The sequence below is a fragment of the Octopus sinensis genome, linkage group LG11 (genome assembly GCF_006345805.1).
Source record: "Octopus sinensis linkage group LG11, ASM634580v1, whole genome shotgun sequence".
Classification (NCBI taxonomy): Eukaryota; Metazoa; Mollusca; class Cephalopoda; order Octopoda; family Octopodidae; genus Octopus; species Octopus sinensis.
Window position 1 is genome coordinate 42,973,320 of NC_043007.1, and position 17,154 is coordinate 42,990,473.

At 33.7% G+C, this 17,154-nt stretch overlaps 1 protein-coding gene across 4 annotated transcripts in view; it reads right to left on the reverse strand.

The window, feature by feature from the left end:
- Positions 1-1,269: 1,269 nt before the first annotated feature.
- LOC115216961 (protocadherin-like wing polarity protein stan) overlaps positions 1,270-17,154 on the reverse strand; it is a 314,183-nt gene continuing 298,298 nt past the window's right edge. For 3 of the 4 annotated variants that reach the window (XM_036507436.1, XM_029786431.2, XM_029786430.2), the window contains 2 exons: positions 12,216-12,450; positions 1,270-3,232 (listed from right to left, as the gene is read on the reverse strand). In XM_036507436.1, the coding sequence (XP_036363329.1) occupies positions 3,208-3,232; positions 12,216-12,450 (260 nt within the window). In that variant the 3' untranslated portion in view covers positions 1,270-3,207. Of the gene's footprint in view, positions 3,233-8,257; positions 8,294-12,215; positions 12,451-17,154 lie in introns of all 4 variants that reach the window. The other variant, XM_036507435.1, reaches the window with a different exon arrangement.

The window sequence follows — 17,154 nt, forward strand, 5'->3', positions numbered from 1 at the left end:
CCTTGTAAGAACTTTTACATGACACAAACAATAAATCCAAATTCTGAAATTAACAAAAAATTGGAGCAAACATCAAAAGAGAGAGAGTGAAAGAAAAAGTCCATTGAAGCTGCCAACCAATAATAATCCTTTCTACTATAGGCAGAATGTCTGAAACTTTGGGGGAGGGGACTAGGTGATGACTCTAGGTCTGATACTGAATTTATTGACCCCTAAAAGGATGAAAAGTAAAGCTGGAAAAATTTGAACTCAAAATGAAAAGTCAAACAAAATGCTTCCAAGCATTTCTTTTGGATGCTAATGATTTTGCCAGCTCACTGCTTCAATAATGCTGATAATAATTTCTTTATTAGTCAAAATGGCTGGTACCCAGGTACCCAATAGGAGCAACAGTTGGTTAGGACTAATCAACAAAACCACCAAAAACCTATGACAGATCATAGAAGGCAAGTGCTCTCTTTGATTTATTGTTTCCCAGCCTTCAGATGCATACTCAAAGTGGGTTTGTCACAAATGCTTATTTACTGCTCTTACCTACCCTTTAATGATTTTATTGGTGGGAAAACACCTCATTCCCCACTCTCACCTTCCTTTCCAAGTGAAACTTGCAAAAATATGATGAGCGCTTGGCTGAAGAAAAAAGTCTGATCTAGGGTTCTGTCTAGGTCAACAGTATGTATCACAAATGTGTGATCTGTGCAGCAGACTGGTTGAAATTGTGGACATCCTATACTATTCCTGATCACTAAACTAACAAATACTTTATCTAAATATATGGATGATCCAGCATCATTGCTCCATGTCCACACAAGTATTTGGAGGAAATCCAGCAGGTATCTGTCAGACAGTTAGAACTGTCTGTGTGGATTTTCTAAGCTTTTCCAGTTCCTCTCCTATCATCTAGTGTCATACAGTCTCATCAAGTGTCTGAAATGCCATTCTAGTCTCCCACTAACTTGAATGAGCAGGACTTTCCCAAGGATGTTTCTTTTATTTGCTTTCTTCTGGAAGTCTTCCACCATGATTTGAGAATTGATGTAATAGGTCCAATCCAACTTCTTATGTGGATTTTATTAGAAATTTATTGAGTGATATCATGAAGTTATAAATGAAACAAAATTAAAAATATTGCTGTTATTTAACCTCCGGATTGGTCATAAAAACAAATACATTTTAAATAATCAAAATATTAGAAAAGGTACATTAACAAAACAACTGGTACTCTACAATAACTACTGTAAACTTGTAAAATAAAAGATAAATTCACAGTTTATTAAAAACAATATATTTTATTTATAAAAAATGAAATTACAATAAAAGATATGTAAAAATAATATTTAGAGAAGATGAATCACAACTGAATTTTAAAGAAGAATATGATGACAAACAGAAATTTGATGGCATACACACATATATATACACACACACAAGGCATATGTGACTGGAGTGGATATCAATACTTCAGAATGAAAATTCCTTGATAGGTCACAACTGCTTCAGGTAATGTTCACTCTTAGTTTCTGCAGTGTGAGACAGCTACAAGATAACATTCCCTTCTGAATAGCATATATATTTTACTACAGATCAGCTTCTTAGATAGACACATAATTATTTTCCAGTTGTTAAAGTATTTTGCTAAGAAAAGAAAAAACACTGCTATTGATAGTAACTCTTACTCTCCCATAGCAAAAATGTGATGAAGATTTAAGCACCAGTACCACATACACACACATACATATATATATACATACACACACATACATATATATACATACATACACACACACACACACATATGCATACACATATATATATACACATACATATATATACACATACATGCACACACACATATATATATAAATGCACACACGTATTTATATATATACATATATATAGACACACAGACATACATATACATATGTGTGTGTGTGTATAATATATATCTTCCTCATATCAGAATGTATACATATCATAAAGTATGAGATGCCAAGATCTCTTTTAAACCTTAAATAAAGAAAATCTTACATGGAGACAATGCTCTGCTTATGTGTTTATCTGAATGATGCTCAATCTTCTAATACACACACAGACACAAACAAATGTAGATGCCCATAGAAATAAATGCACAGTAACTCAGTAGCTAAAATTGATTTCATAGTTTGGTATGGAACTTTAATTTATGGTAAAAGGTAACATCCAGTTTATGCCGTTTTTCAAGGCAGTTTGTAAGTGAAGCCTTAACAAATGAAGAATTAAAACAAATGCAGATTTAACAATTAAGAATTTACTGCTGCATCAATGACAGTGTGTACTACACATGTAGTGTGCACAGGTAACAGAATATATTGAACTCCAGACATCAAAGATATAGGCTATATGATGAAAAAAACTACAGGAAATACCCGCTTACCACTGATGTGCACACATACATACACAAATGCATATAAAAAATCTGCAAAGAACTAGAGTTGGTCATGGAATGCAGTATACACACACATTGTTCCTAAAAAATATTCAGAGAATACACTAAAAAAGTTTTTTTTTTCTCCCACTAATTCACAAGTGATCTGTAATACCATTGTTATATTCCATCAGTTGTTGCTATTGAAAACAACATTAGTTTTGCATTCTTTCAGTGGCTGTTTTTCAAAATAATACCATCCTTGAGCTTTGTCAAGGGTTACCATTAAAATAATTGCTTCAAAACATTGCAGTCTAACAGGCTTTGTTATTGTTTTGAAAAAAAAAATCTTGGTCTTCAGGTGAGGAAGCTTAGCACCATATGACAGGTGTATATGTATCACACCTCCTTTTATTATAAAGGGAAATTTTATAGGAGAGTAGAGATGAAAGGACTGTAAGCTTTCTTCTTTTCCTTGCTTTTGACATCAGAATTCGCAAATTGAAAAGATTTGTAGCTTAAATAGACAATTTCTACAGCAAAAACTGAAAACATTCTTCAGCAAAATGAGCCCCAGTAAAACCAGTTTTATGTGGAGATGTTGACAGAAAGAGGTATCATAACCAGTAAAATGATCAGCAAATACAGTGAACCTCGTTTCCAAGTGGCACATGTGAGAGGGTTCATTGCTTGTAAGACAAACCATAAATTTGTCGCGAAGTATGTCTTTTTGATTTAGCTCGCCTACAGGTTCCAATAGTGATAGCAGTTTGTTATGGCGGAGATGATGATGTAAACAATCTCTAAACAGTGGTACTGTTGCTGCACCTGAAATATGAAATAACCAAAACAAATAATACAAGAATTTCTAACTCAGAAACAATAAACACAAAAATTAAGTTGGACAGTGTCTAGAAGACCTTTAACATTAACTTTAACCTTTTTGATACCACCTTTTCGAGACCATCTCTAATTCTAAAATACTAACTTCACATTTTAGAGTGCTTTACATTAAAACCCTCCATCAAAATTTCAACCCTTTTGTTACCATATTTATGTTGAAATACATGTCTTTGCTACAATTCTTAAAATAATGAAGAATCTAATAAAATAATTTTGTCTTTTTAGGCTGGTGTTTGGAATAACATAAATTTTGATGAAGGTTTTAATTTAGATCACTTTAAAACAAAGTTTGTATCATAGAATTATGAAATCACAAGGGAATTTGGTATCAAAATGGTTAATTTGTGTTCCAAGTACCAGCTTAAGGACAAAGTTATTTTACTAAATTTTTCATTATTTTCAAAATAAATTGAAAGACATTTATATTCCAACAGAAGTAAGTAGCAAATGGGTTAAATAATGATTTCTTATATTGACACACAATCTGAAATTGATGTGGGAGGTTGTTATACATATCATGTTATAATTTGATCCACATTCTGGATACCTTATAAGAATATTGCTCTCAAATTTTGGTACAAAGCCAGCAATTTTGAGGTAGGAGGTAAATTGGTTACTTCAACTCCAATGTTCAACTGGTACTCATTTTAGTCACCTTGAAAGGCCTGAAAGGCAAAGTTAACCGCAGTGACATTTGAACTCAGAACATAAGTTAGAAGAAATGCTGCTAAGCATTCTTCAGCGCAGTAACAATTCAGCCAACTCACTACCTTACATTATAAGAATATTAAAATGACCCCAGTACTTGATTGATACCTTATATTGGCTCCAGAAGAATGGAAAGCAAAGTGGGACACTGCAAGATTTGAACTCAGAATGTAGAGTTATAACTAAACACTATAAGCAGTTTTTCTAATGTTCTTATGCTTTATCTAGCTCACTGACAGTGAGCTGGCAGAAACATAACTAATTATTCTTAGGCATTTAACCAGCACTCAACTGCTTCTAATATAGACACAAGGTCAAAAGTTTTGATGAGTTGGCATGATAGAACCAGAGGCAGGTTGGTATCAAAAGGGTCAATAAGCATTGGACTGGTTCTATATTTTATCAATCCCTGGGGGATGAAAAGCAAAGATGATCTCAGTGTGTAATTTGGACTCAGAATGCTACATAAGAGGCTGAAGGGTATTGACCTGAGACATATACAAGGGTGGGCTGCAAAGTTCATAGGCTGACAATGAGGGAATAATGCTAGAGCCATGAAATCTTGTATGCACTACCTTCATTTCTTCTTATTTATAACTGAATTGTTTCTTTCTGAGTAAATTGACATCTGACTAATCAATGAAGACTTCAAAAGCTCTTGAAACTGGACAAAATTTGGCATCATGGTGTATCAAGTACCTGCAGGAAAATGGTTTAGCCTCCAAGGAAATTCATGCTGATATGGTTGCTACATAAGGGGATGATGCTCCAGCTTTATCAACAGTGCAAAAGTAGGCAGCTGAATTTAGGAGGATAAGAGAGAGCCATGAAGAAGACCCAACATTTGAATGTCTGCAACTGCCACTGCCAAGGAAAACATTGTGTTCACTACATGGTGATGGATGACAAGTGATTGACTTTAAATCAAACAGGCAACGCTAATCCTGTGAGAGAGTTGAGAATATTCTGCATAATGAACTTGGCATGACAAACGTTTCTGCTCGGTGGGTGCCAGGTTTTCTGACCAACAAGATATTTGATACTGTGCAACGTCTTCAATAATAATAATAATAATTTGAAAAGCAGATGTATGTTAAGATCTGCAGTCTTGCTTTGCAATCAAACTCTGGCGATGGGTACAAAGTATTGGCTGTGATTGCAAAGGAACATGTTTAGTGAAGTCCTCTAGAAATGAAATACCAAAAAAATATAAGAAAGGTCAAGTGCAAATAATGATTAGAAGAAGAAGACAGATTGAATAATGTAGCCTTAATGTGCTATGTCTGGGAAAAAGATGGGATGGCCATGGGTGAAATGCCTATCATCTGATCAAGCTTGCTTGACTTGCTACCTATCATGTCCCATATTATGTTTGGTAGATCAGCAGAACAAAACTCTGTGTCTGCACAAAGTTGGTCAAAGTAGTCATTTGGCATCCAAAATATGATGCAGAATTCCATTAACCCAAATATTGTTCTAGGTGTATAATGTAAATAATGGGGAGAGGCTTCATCCAAACCTCATTCCTGTTTAGTCTATAAGCAGCACTTATCCAACACCTCCTTCAGTGATTCTGAATAAAATGAAGCAATGCTTTTCATCAACACCTCATCCACCTCTCCAAAAATAAATCTTTCAGTACTCACTAAACTCCCTCTATAGAGTCACTTTTCCAGATCCACAATCAATCAGGGAAAGATCCAACCCTAACCAATAAGTCACATAAACTGCAACTTTTAGTTGTTTTCTACTTGAACCAAACTCACCTAGTGTACACTCGGTGTAGGGTAAATTGACTGATACTTGTCATAACTCTAAACCACCTGATGAATACTCTCACTAGTGATATCAGGGTTAACTTTTCCCAGCCAAAAATGCAGTTCTATCTATCCCACTATGGTGCATGCAGTGCAATTTTACAAACAGCACAATATGGTTACTAATCTCTCTCAATCCTCCAGTACTCTCAACCAGGTTTTCCTAATCCTGACAAAAACACTCACCTTATTCTCTGAAGATATAAGAACTACATGCAGCTTCAGATCGAATTCAGTAATTAACTCACAGGACTTTCAGATGTTACTTAATAATCATCTCTGCAACCAGCCTCTTTTCTTTCAGTTTTCTTTGCATTACTAATTGCTGAATCCACCTACCCAAGCACAATAGCTGAATCAGTTAGATTTTAATATCCAGTGATCCTACCACTACCTCATGCCAAATCAAAGCCCAACTTCAGCCCCATTATTATGGTTGCAATCATAATTCTTCCTCAGTCAAGTTGCATCTTCAACTTCAACCAAAACAACCCCCATTACTATATTACTAATATCACATCATATGACTCTTTTCTCTAACTTGGACAGACACCAGCACTCTTTCAGTCTGTCCTCTTTCCTCATCCTTTTCACAATCTTTCATCATCTCTCCCACAGTGGGACTGAACCCAATATCATGTGGTTGGGAAGCAAACTTCTTAACCACACAGCCATACCTGTGCCTCACTGATCATAATACCTCCCAGTCATCTAATCACATGCCTATACATCATCCCATTGATACCATCAATAATGTAGCTAATAACAATAAGCTGAACATTCATTTATGTTCCACATACTATCAAATCTCCAGTATTGGTACCTCTGCACTTGACCCATTTCCTATTGAATAGTTTTTATGCTGCTTCTCCCACTCCAGCTATCCATTAACTTTGGAGTCATTAAAATGGTTGTGCAAATTGTATCATTGGGTGCTCTCTACCCCTTCTCCTATAAGAACTTCTATTGTGGGCACTTCTATTTAGTTGAAAGAGTAGCTATCAGTGGAGCAGCCCTCTATCAAACATTTCTTTGGCTTTGGTAGTTTGCTATATGATCTGTCGACCAGTCAAGTTACATCTGTAGAAATCAATTAATTCAGGTTTAGGCTTTTTACAATCCATGTCCCTATGTGGCCTCCCCTCTGACAACTAAAGTACAGCCCCTTGGATGTTTGCAGCTTCTTCCTTCCCCTCTCCCTTCCCCAATGCTCAGTATAGTACATCCAGTTGTATCATGGCTACTGCTACAAGATCTTAGGTCTTATACTATGCTGACACTCACTAAGTCTTTTATGACCATGGTTTCAATGTCTGACCATTGCAGATCAGAAAAGCCAGTCATGAAATTGAGTTTAACTACTCTGTCTGGCATAACAAGCTAAGAAGGGTAACTTGGATCTGGTCCATTTCACTTTTCATAGCTTGCAGTAGGCCATATGTAAAAGTATCTTTCACTGTGATTTTTACTTGGTTTTTAATTGGTTGAAATCATGCATCTCCAGACAATGCCAATGCATCTGCCTACCAGATACAATAACATAAATTTTGCAGTATCTGCTATTCTCTATAGTTTTGTGACTAATTTCACTTTCTTCAGCCACTGGTGCACATCTCCTTTGCTTTTAAAAGGTCTTAATACCTTGCTACTAATCCTAACCTTCTCCAACATTTATCTTTTATTCACTGAAAGCTTATGGTTGAATAATAATAATATGATAATGAGCACTTTCCACATAGTGCTCAGGTACACTACAACTTGTTAGAAAAAAGTAAAAATGAAAGAAACAATAAATCAAATAAGGAGATATAGTTATGGTAGCTAAAAGTACATGTATAACATACAGGATAATAGCCACCAGAATGACATGAAGGCTCCACTTATCCCCCAACCCTGCACATGGCCTATGGTTCTTATGACTTGAGTTTTTCTCTACTCCGAGATCTATACATAACACAAGGCTTCATTAATATAGTGAGACCTGAAACACACCTCTGTCATTACACCAATTTTTATGTAAGTCTTTTTCAGATATATTTTCTATTTGGATACAGCTATAATGTGTAGCAACTACATTGCTAAAATCCAACAAAGCTATTGAACAGGACAAGATTGAGGTAATAATTTTAAAAATGGCATATTCTTATCCTCATCAAATTCTTTAAATATTCTCTATGGGAACCCAAAAGGAAAGAAAACTGTAAGAAACAGAAGAGAGAAAAGATGAATAGAGATAAAGAAATTAGAAAAGAGGAAGTGAGGGGGCAAGAGAATAAAAAGGTAAGTGGTTACAGACTGTTGAAAAGATTAATGAAACAAAGTATGAGAGGAAGCAGTGAAATAATATATCTGTAAATTAGTAGCAACTGTGTCAGATAAGTGCAAGCACATAAACATGTCTGCATTGTGTGTGCATCATTCTTACCATTTAATTGTTGCACTGACTGTCCTTTGTTAAACCCTAAATAAAGAAATAATCTCATGTCAATTTTCTCAGGGGATGTAGTGACATAAGCATAACAATGATCAAATCATGCTAGTGTATTTGCATAGCAGTCACAAAATCAAAATGTTGTGGTACATAACAGTGGACATAACAGTGGAATTACATTACTACAATGCAATGTATGATAGTAATAACATCTAACTGTTGCAATATATACCACATATACTAGTAATAGCATCACAATAATGTGGTGCAAGGTACTGTGTGTGTATATATATATATACATATATATATATATACATACATATATACATATATATACACACACATGTATGTGTGTGTGTATACATATATATGCATGTGTGTGTGTATATATATGTATGTGTGTGTGTGTGTATATATATATATAAATATATAGTACTTTTCTACACTGCATGGTAATAATATAATAATCTTTAGGATAACTTTACAAATAGCAAACTTTGTGCAACAAAACCTTGAGAATCTGATCCAATGTCGCTGTAGAAGTGAATTCCATTTATTCCAGTAGAACTACCAACAACAAAAAGTTTTGGCTCAATAGAGCAAAAACTTTCTTCCTTGTATTTTAACCTTTCTTTACCATAATACTAACGAACTACACTACCTATGTGCTGTAATTCATTTTGAAAATAATTATTAATTTGGAAGAATATAAAAAGAACGATAAAATAACTTTGTTTTCATCAGATTTATGTTTGGAACACAGCTGAACAAAAAGGTTTTTAGATAAAATTTAAATAAGGACTCTTCATACTGATAAGTTTTGTATCATAGAACTAGATGTAATCTCAAGCTAGTTAATACTGATTTCAAATTTTGGCACATGGCCAGCAATTTAAGAGAAGAGGAAATGCAATTATATTAACCCTAGTGCATGACTGGTACTTATTTTATTGATTCCCAAAAGGATGAAAGGCAAAGTCAACCTTGGTGGAATTTGAATTCAGAACATAGACAAAATGCCACTAAGCATTTTTTACTTGGCTAATGATTCTGTTAGCTTTCCACCTTTGAGCTAGCTCATATTCAAAGGGGCTGAAATAACATCTTAATTTTTACTTCACAAGTTGTGAAATATGTTTTTGTGATGACCTGTATGCTGTAGTCTGCGATTTTGTTGTGGACAGGAACAAAGAGCCAAGACAATGAGCAATCTAGAAGACCTGCCATAAGTATCAACCCAAAAATGTGGTATTATGCATTGAGAATTCTTCCCCCAAGGCCAGACCATCAATCAAGAATTCTACTGCAATGTTTTAAAGCATTTGAGACAAGACATCCAGTGAAAGTTACCAGATCTGTGGGGCATGAAGAATTTGATCCTTCACCAAGTTTTCCTCACTCATAAGTTTCTCACTAAAAACAGCATGATATCACTTCTGCACCTGCCCTATTCACCATATTTAACACCTGTGGACTTCCATCTCTTCTCTAAGATGAAAATGCAGCTCAAAAGTCGCCATTTTAACACCAGTGCCGAGATCCAGAGCAAATTGCAGAAGGTTCTCAGCTTGCTTGTGGGAAATGACTTCCAGGCTGGATTCCAAAAATGGTAAGAATGCTAGGACCAGTGTGTTGCTGCGTGAGGTGACTATTTTGAAGGAGATGATGTTAAAACTTGGGTAAATAAGTTACGTTTTATAAAACATAACCAGTCCAGGAACCTTTTAATACCACCTCGTAGCTCTTTGATAGAACAATCCTTGCTATAATTATCAAATGAAGTAGTAACTACTATAAAATATTAGTAGCAGATGTGATATGTTAAAGGGTTAACTTGTTATCAGCAAGATTTACAATCAGAATGGCTGTAATGATATAGTGCTGTGAGCCTAAAGAAGTAGTTTTTTCAAAAATTGATTTGATTTGGAAAAGACTGTGCCAATGGCCTTTATTGGCCTAATCTTGATCAAGCATACCATGACCACGCCCAACTTTTTTCTGACATAGTATATATAGGAGTACATTATCTAAAGATTCATTAGATATAATAGTCCTAGACATAATACAACTGAAAAAAGATGGGATGGTTATGAATATAAATACACTGGCAGCTTGGAAAAAATAAGTGGAAGATCAGAGCAAAAGTTAGCTGGACGCAACTGTTTTCTTACTTTTAACTTCAAAGATAAAATTCACCCTTACGGGACTTAATTATTGTTTCTCATTTCGACACTGATTAAATGGGACATTAATTGGATTGGATGCAAACTTTTTCAATTAATTCATCAATATCCTACATCAGTTTTAACTTTTCCTTTTTACAATCTAATTTCCTAACCAGGAGTCTGGTTTATTTTATTTCTGTTCCAGCTGTTATGAAAACAACGCTTTGAGACTACTAACGTTATTGATACTATTGTAATTTTTGCAACTATTAACCTTATCTTTAAGTATGGTAAGTTTATTTAGTATCTACAACTACACTATGAAAGCAGCACTCCAGCAAGGTCTTAGCCAAAATGGCTTTAAAGATAAACTAAAAAAACTATGTTTCAATCACTGTGATCTCTAATCATCATGAATTGTCTCTGAATCCTGAATATGTTAAACTAATAGTTGTAGTATTGTTGCTATTAGTTTCATTTAACTAAACCTGGACATTTAGCACCCCTGATGATTGACTGCAATAGGGTGTCTAAGTTGATATAATAACTGAATGACTTGGGGCAGAGGTTTCAGGGACATGAAAATTGTTTTGCTAAAGTAAATATGTATCATATTTTGGGAATGATTCAAAGTAATTATACTCATTCACTTATGTAAACTGGACTTGTATTTTGTCAAAAGAAACTATTAACCAGCAACTTCTTTACATTAAGTGCATGTATCTCTTTTGTATTTGCCTTTTACGTCATTCACAACAGACTTTTCAGTTTTTGCCAGATGGGTTTCAAAGCATCTCACAGAATTGCAGAAACAAAATTGTTGTTTGAAATCTGCCAACATCTTACAGATCATCTTTATAATGGAGGTGACACTTTCTTGGAAAAAAGATCACCATTGTTGGCAATTTTTCATAAGTGTCTTAGGGATATCCAATGACTTGCGTTTATGTTTTATCCAGTTATGTGTGTCTGAGAGTGAGCTAGATTTTGTGTGTGCATATGTTATGTTATGCACTTATATCAACTGATGTAAGTGATGGTATTAGTTAGACTTAACTCTCTCTCTGTGTGTGTGTGTGTGTGTGTGTGTGTGTGTGTATGATGGTGATGAAAGAATCTGAGAAAACTGATGAAGGCTTGTGTCAGCAAACACAGTTATAATAAAATCAGTATACATGCCATGGTAAGTTGTGAATTCTCTTGACAAAGAATAGCTCTGTTTGTTATGTCCAAACTCATCTTTTCTTGCAGCACAAACTTATATTCTGTGAATAAGACAGGCTGTATATATATATATATATATACATGTGGATCTATATGCATGTATATAAGTGTGCATGTGTGCATACAAATTGAAGAAGATATATATGCTTTTTGTGATGACTAATAAACACCCAAAATCTAAGCTATAGAATCTGAAGGTAATCAATTATACAGCATAATTACCATATTTTCTCAAAAGGAGGGAAAATAAGGTTTGATGAAAATTCTTTTGATTTTTGGCAGACAAATTAGTTTTAAGCAAACATTAGAGGTAACAGCAGCTGTTAGTATGGGCAGGTAACTCTTTATGGCAATTACTGTATTGAGAAACTATGTAAAGTTAGTGTAGAAAACATTACTGATCCATTAAGTTCATATTTAGTTTCTATAGAAGCAGTGTTGTAAGCTGTGTCAGTTAACAAACCAGGTAAGGGATAAGCAAGGGATATCCGCTTGGATATTATTTGTGCATAATTGCGAGTGCACCCAATATTCACAGAACGGTGTGTTGGATTAGAACTTACTCAGAATCTGATGAGAGATTTCCATTGTGTGCAATAATTTGGATTTTGGATCTATCTTTGAACTGAAGTTCATCAGGTGATGTCAGGTTGGATGGTTTTCGAGGAGAACTCAGTATACTCCTTGGAGGATTTTGGAGTCTATCTCTGAAAGTGGAAGGTTCTGTTGAGGGAGTATCTTTGAAAGTAACCATTGGACCTGTTGTCCGGTACTCATTTGAAATGTAGTCGCGGCTTCCTAAGAACAATAAACACCAAAGACATTCACAATAATTACATAAACAAATGATTAAACAAACATGCAAAAGAAAGAATACAACATAGAAAATAAAAGGAGACATAAAGCAGGCTTTTTTCAGTGGTGTTTGGTGTTTAAATTAGATAACTGATACTGCTTTTTTTTTAAAAAAAAAAGGCTAAAATAAAAAAATAAAATAAGCAAAGGATTTTTTTTTAATCTGGAAAAGAATAATACCAGAATAATAATAATAACAACAACAACAACAACAAAAAACAAGCAATAACAAAAATGTGAAATTTGAATTTAAGATGATTTCTTTTCTTCTCTAAGCCTTCAGGTAAGTTTTATCACCTTCCCATCCACTTTCTCTACACATGCATTTCTCTAGAACTTAAAGTGTATTTTCTCTTCAACTAACTGAGTTAAATCTCATCAAGTTATATCTTCACCCTATTTGAAGTGAACTTAAAAAAGACCATGAGTATTTTCTTTCCGATTTCAAATGAACTTATAAAAGAATGTCTTGAGGAAATTTATTAGCTTCAGCATTAGAATAATGGTACCAACAAAAGTAAATAACATTTCTCCCACTGGGTATTATGAGGAATAGTTATATTAGATAACAGGTGGTGCCCTAGCATGACTGCAGTTTAATGATTGAAACAAGTGAAAGATAAAAGATAAGGATATGTTTTTCTTTCTATAGGAAAGTTGGAGTATTAATGCATTTCCTTTAATGAATTAACTAAGAATTAAAACTGTTTTTCTTCAGGAAAAAAATCTACATGTTGTTTATTATGGTATGTTCTATCCCCAGTAAAGTGATGGAATATATTTTTATCAATTCTCTTAGCATAATAAAAATTAGTCAGCTCATGACTACATGCCATAAACAATCTAGAAGGTCATCTATCATACATGATATAATCAATGTTCCAATAATAATTGTTTCTAATTTAGGTAGAAGGTCAACAACTTTCATTATGGGGTTAGCTGATACCATTAATCAATCAAAACATCTGATACATCAAATGAGTTCTTAAATGAGAAAAAAGAGAAATACTCATGGTTAGGTGAGAGGAAGCTTTCTTGATAGAAGGGTACTGAGAAAGAGCTTGAAGAGCCGACAGCTTGTAATCCACAAGTATATGAGAGGGAAGAGAATGCCACATTATGATTCTCAAAATAAAAGGTAGTATATGCTGTTTGCTTTTGATTTGGAGAGATAATTAGAGAATGGCTCTTAAAAAGCATGTAGAATGAAAAAAACCCAGCTGGGCTCATATGGTAATGCTAACATTCAATAGATGATAGGTCATTATAGAAAAACATAAAATAAATCTGCAGCTAAAAGAAAACCTAAATGGATGTTACTGACATGAATATGTCATAAAAAATACAAAAGACAAAGATCCATTCTTTTGTGGAATGACAGTGCCAATTGTAGTAAACTTTAATTTTTTTTAACTACATACACTTCATTAAGTACATTCAAAACTCCCAATGTCCTATGGTATACTATCTTTCAGACAATTCCTATATTTTCATAGATGAAAAGAACACTTCTTTTCTTGACACTGCAAATGAGAAGTGTCAATTAACTTAATCTTTTATAGTATTTCCATTCAGTTTACTTAAATATTTCTTAATATAATCAAAATTTTGGAAAGTTTTAATAAAATGTCTATAACTTTATACATTGATATATATACCATTGGTGTTGACCAATTGAAATTTTATAACATTATTCATATCGCAATGAGATTTTTTATCAACATTTTAATTTAAATATGAACACTTCAGTATCTGCTGCTTCAGGATGGTTGGTGCTAATTAGTAGAAAGTTACAGTTTAGGAGAGAGAAGAAAATAAAAAAGAAAACTTATAAACTTCTGAGATAAAACGGGATGTGGAACCAATCCTTTTGCGTCCATATTTTGATTTCTTTCTCAAATACAAACACAGGAGTAAAAAAACAAAAGCTACAACAAATACATGCAAAATAACAACGGAACGCCAAAACTTCAGTACTTCTTTTTTCATTTCTTTTTTCTTTTTTGAAAATGTAATTTATCAATTTATTTATTCTTTTTTGTTCAAAATCATATTTATATTATATTATTTTGTTTTTACACAACTCTCATTTTAAGACAATATTGTAAACATAGCAATTGACAGAAGCAAACCAGAAATAGGTGAAGAGACACAAAGAGTATCGTGAGTGAATTGGAATGGGGAAGGAAAGGGTTATGTCACATGTCACAAGATTTAATGAACTGGAATGTATGAGCTGAAATGAATTAAATTTTTTAATTTTCAACATGTCTAAAATGCTAAAAATCTACTTCATGCCAATCACGTTGAAAGTGTTGCTGCTGATGAGGATGACAGTGGTGGTGGTGATAACAGTAATAGGTGCATAGTTGTTGAAACTGCTGAAGTGTAATCCTTTTGTAATCCTTTTCTTTGTTTCAATAGAGATTCTTGAAAATTTTCCAAACAATTTCATGATAAGGAAGCATGAGTAAATGTTAATTACAGAAAAAAAACAATTATATAAAGCGGTGAGTGTGTGTGTGTAAATGCACGCACGCACGCACGCACGCACGCGCACACGCACACACACACACACACACACAAGGAACTTTTAAAATATCAGTCTTTGAAATTTTAAATGGTTAGCAATAAAAAATGTAGAAATTAGAAAATCGTAAACATTTATGGGCCAAAAGAGAAGGAGGGGAGACGATTTTTCTATTTTTGTTTTATCAATTGTTCATATTCATAACTCTGAAAGGATTCATTGAAGTATGATATTTGGTGTCTCGGGTAATAATTTTACTGGTGGTAGCCACTTTCCCCTCCTATTGGAGAACTTAAAGTGTCCAGCACTGCAAGCTAACAAAAACTCACCAGTACAGTGGACCTAATGATTATAGTTGTGATCAATATGATCCTATACAATCAAAAGATCAAAGAACCTTCCGGAGTCATAGGGCCAGTTTCCCAGATTCTGTGGTATATATATTCTCCCTCTAGACAGGATGCTAGTCCATTGCAGGATTACTTACACCAGCTGAGTGAACTGGAGGAACATGAAATGAAGTGTCTGGTACAAGAATCAAAAACCACACTCTTACAATCATGAGTGCAACCCCCTAACTACTAAGTCACACACCACCACCCCTATACAATAGTTTGTTTTTTTTTCAACCTGAGGAAGTCCCCTTATAAGAGGTAACATTATAGATAATTTAGTTAGAACAAAATTAAAATAACTTTATATTGAAACCTGAAAACAAAAGCAATCCTTGATTTTTGATATTGTATTCTGCCTGAATCTGACCAGCAGACTCTGGAGATAAAAATAATTTTTTTTTAAATTGGTAGGGCTCATAGCATTACTGTAGCTTTAAAAGAGTCATGGGTTTAAAAAAAAGGGGGTTGAGAACTACTACTATTGAACCTATTTACTGTCAGGTGAAATGAGCCAGTGAGAAAGATGTCTTTACTAGCAGTGCAATATAGTACCAGAAAATGAACGGACCCTTTCAGCTGGTTAGGATGTCACCTCAATGACTCCGTTCCACTATCTGTGATTCCTTACTCTGTCTATGAAAATATGAATAAATATCTTCTGTATTTAGGGTATCAGATAAGCAGTTGAGAGATTAATGATTGGGTTTCATGTCACTGTCACTATTGTTCTATCCAGAGCAAGGACTCTTAACTCTCAGTGGCTCAGTTCACTTAAATCTAAACAGGTACCATGGTGTGCTATAGTTCTCCACAATAAACAACTGGAACTTGTTGGTCTGTAGTACTAAGTTCAATAACTGGTCCTACAGGATAAAAAGCTACCTAGCCTATGATAGTCTATCATCCTATTGAAAGGAAGAATTATCAATCATATGCTTTATAATTGAAAAACCAGAGTAGAGCTCCTGCTCTATGAATCCTTGTGGTTCAGTTAGAAATGATTTATAAGTAAATATATCTATGATGCTGCTCAACAACAATGTAGATAAAATTGATATTTAACATAATGTACAGTAATGTAACAAGCATGAGAAAAATCTACATGTAGCTATATTGAGATTTGTGTTTCTAGATAATACAATTATCCAAAATAGCAAAATTCTTGAAAAGAATACTTATTGCAAGAGTCATCACACACACACACACATACACACACAAATACATACATACACACACACACATACATACATATAATAATAATAATAATAATAATAAATGGATATGAATTTCTCATATATGAATATACATAATATGTCTTGTTTAGCTGAATCATATTTTATGTAATTACAAATAATACAAAAAAAAAATGAAAATATAAAATTATATAAAACTTATATTAAAAAGAAGAAATTGTATTGAATAAGGAAATATTTCACACAACGATAATTCTGCAGCACTACATGATGCATTGTTTTCTTGTGACTAGTACCAAAATACATATTAAAAAAATCTTTTTTGACATATCCAGACAAAGTAACATTTCTTGGTTACAGTACATATATTACCTCCACTTATCTTTGTCATCATAATCATCATCATCATCATCATCATTACTATCATCCTCATGATCATCATGATCATCACCATCATCATCATCATCATCATCATCATATTCATTAGAATCATCCTTACAACCATCCTAACCTATTGCTCAACTCTTTT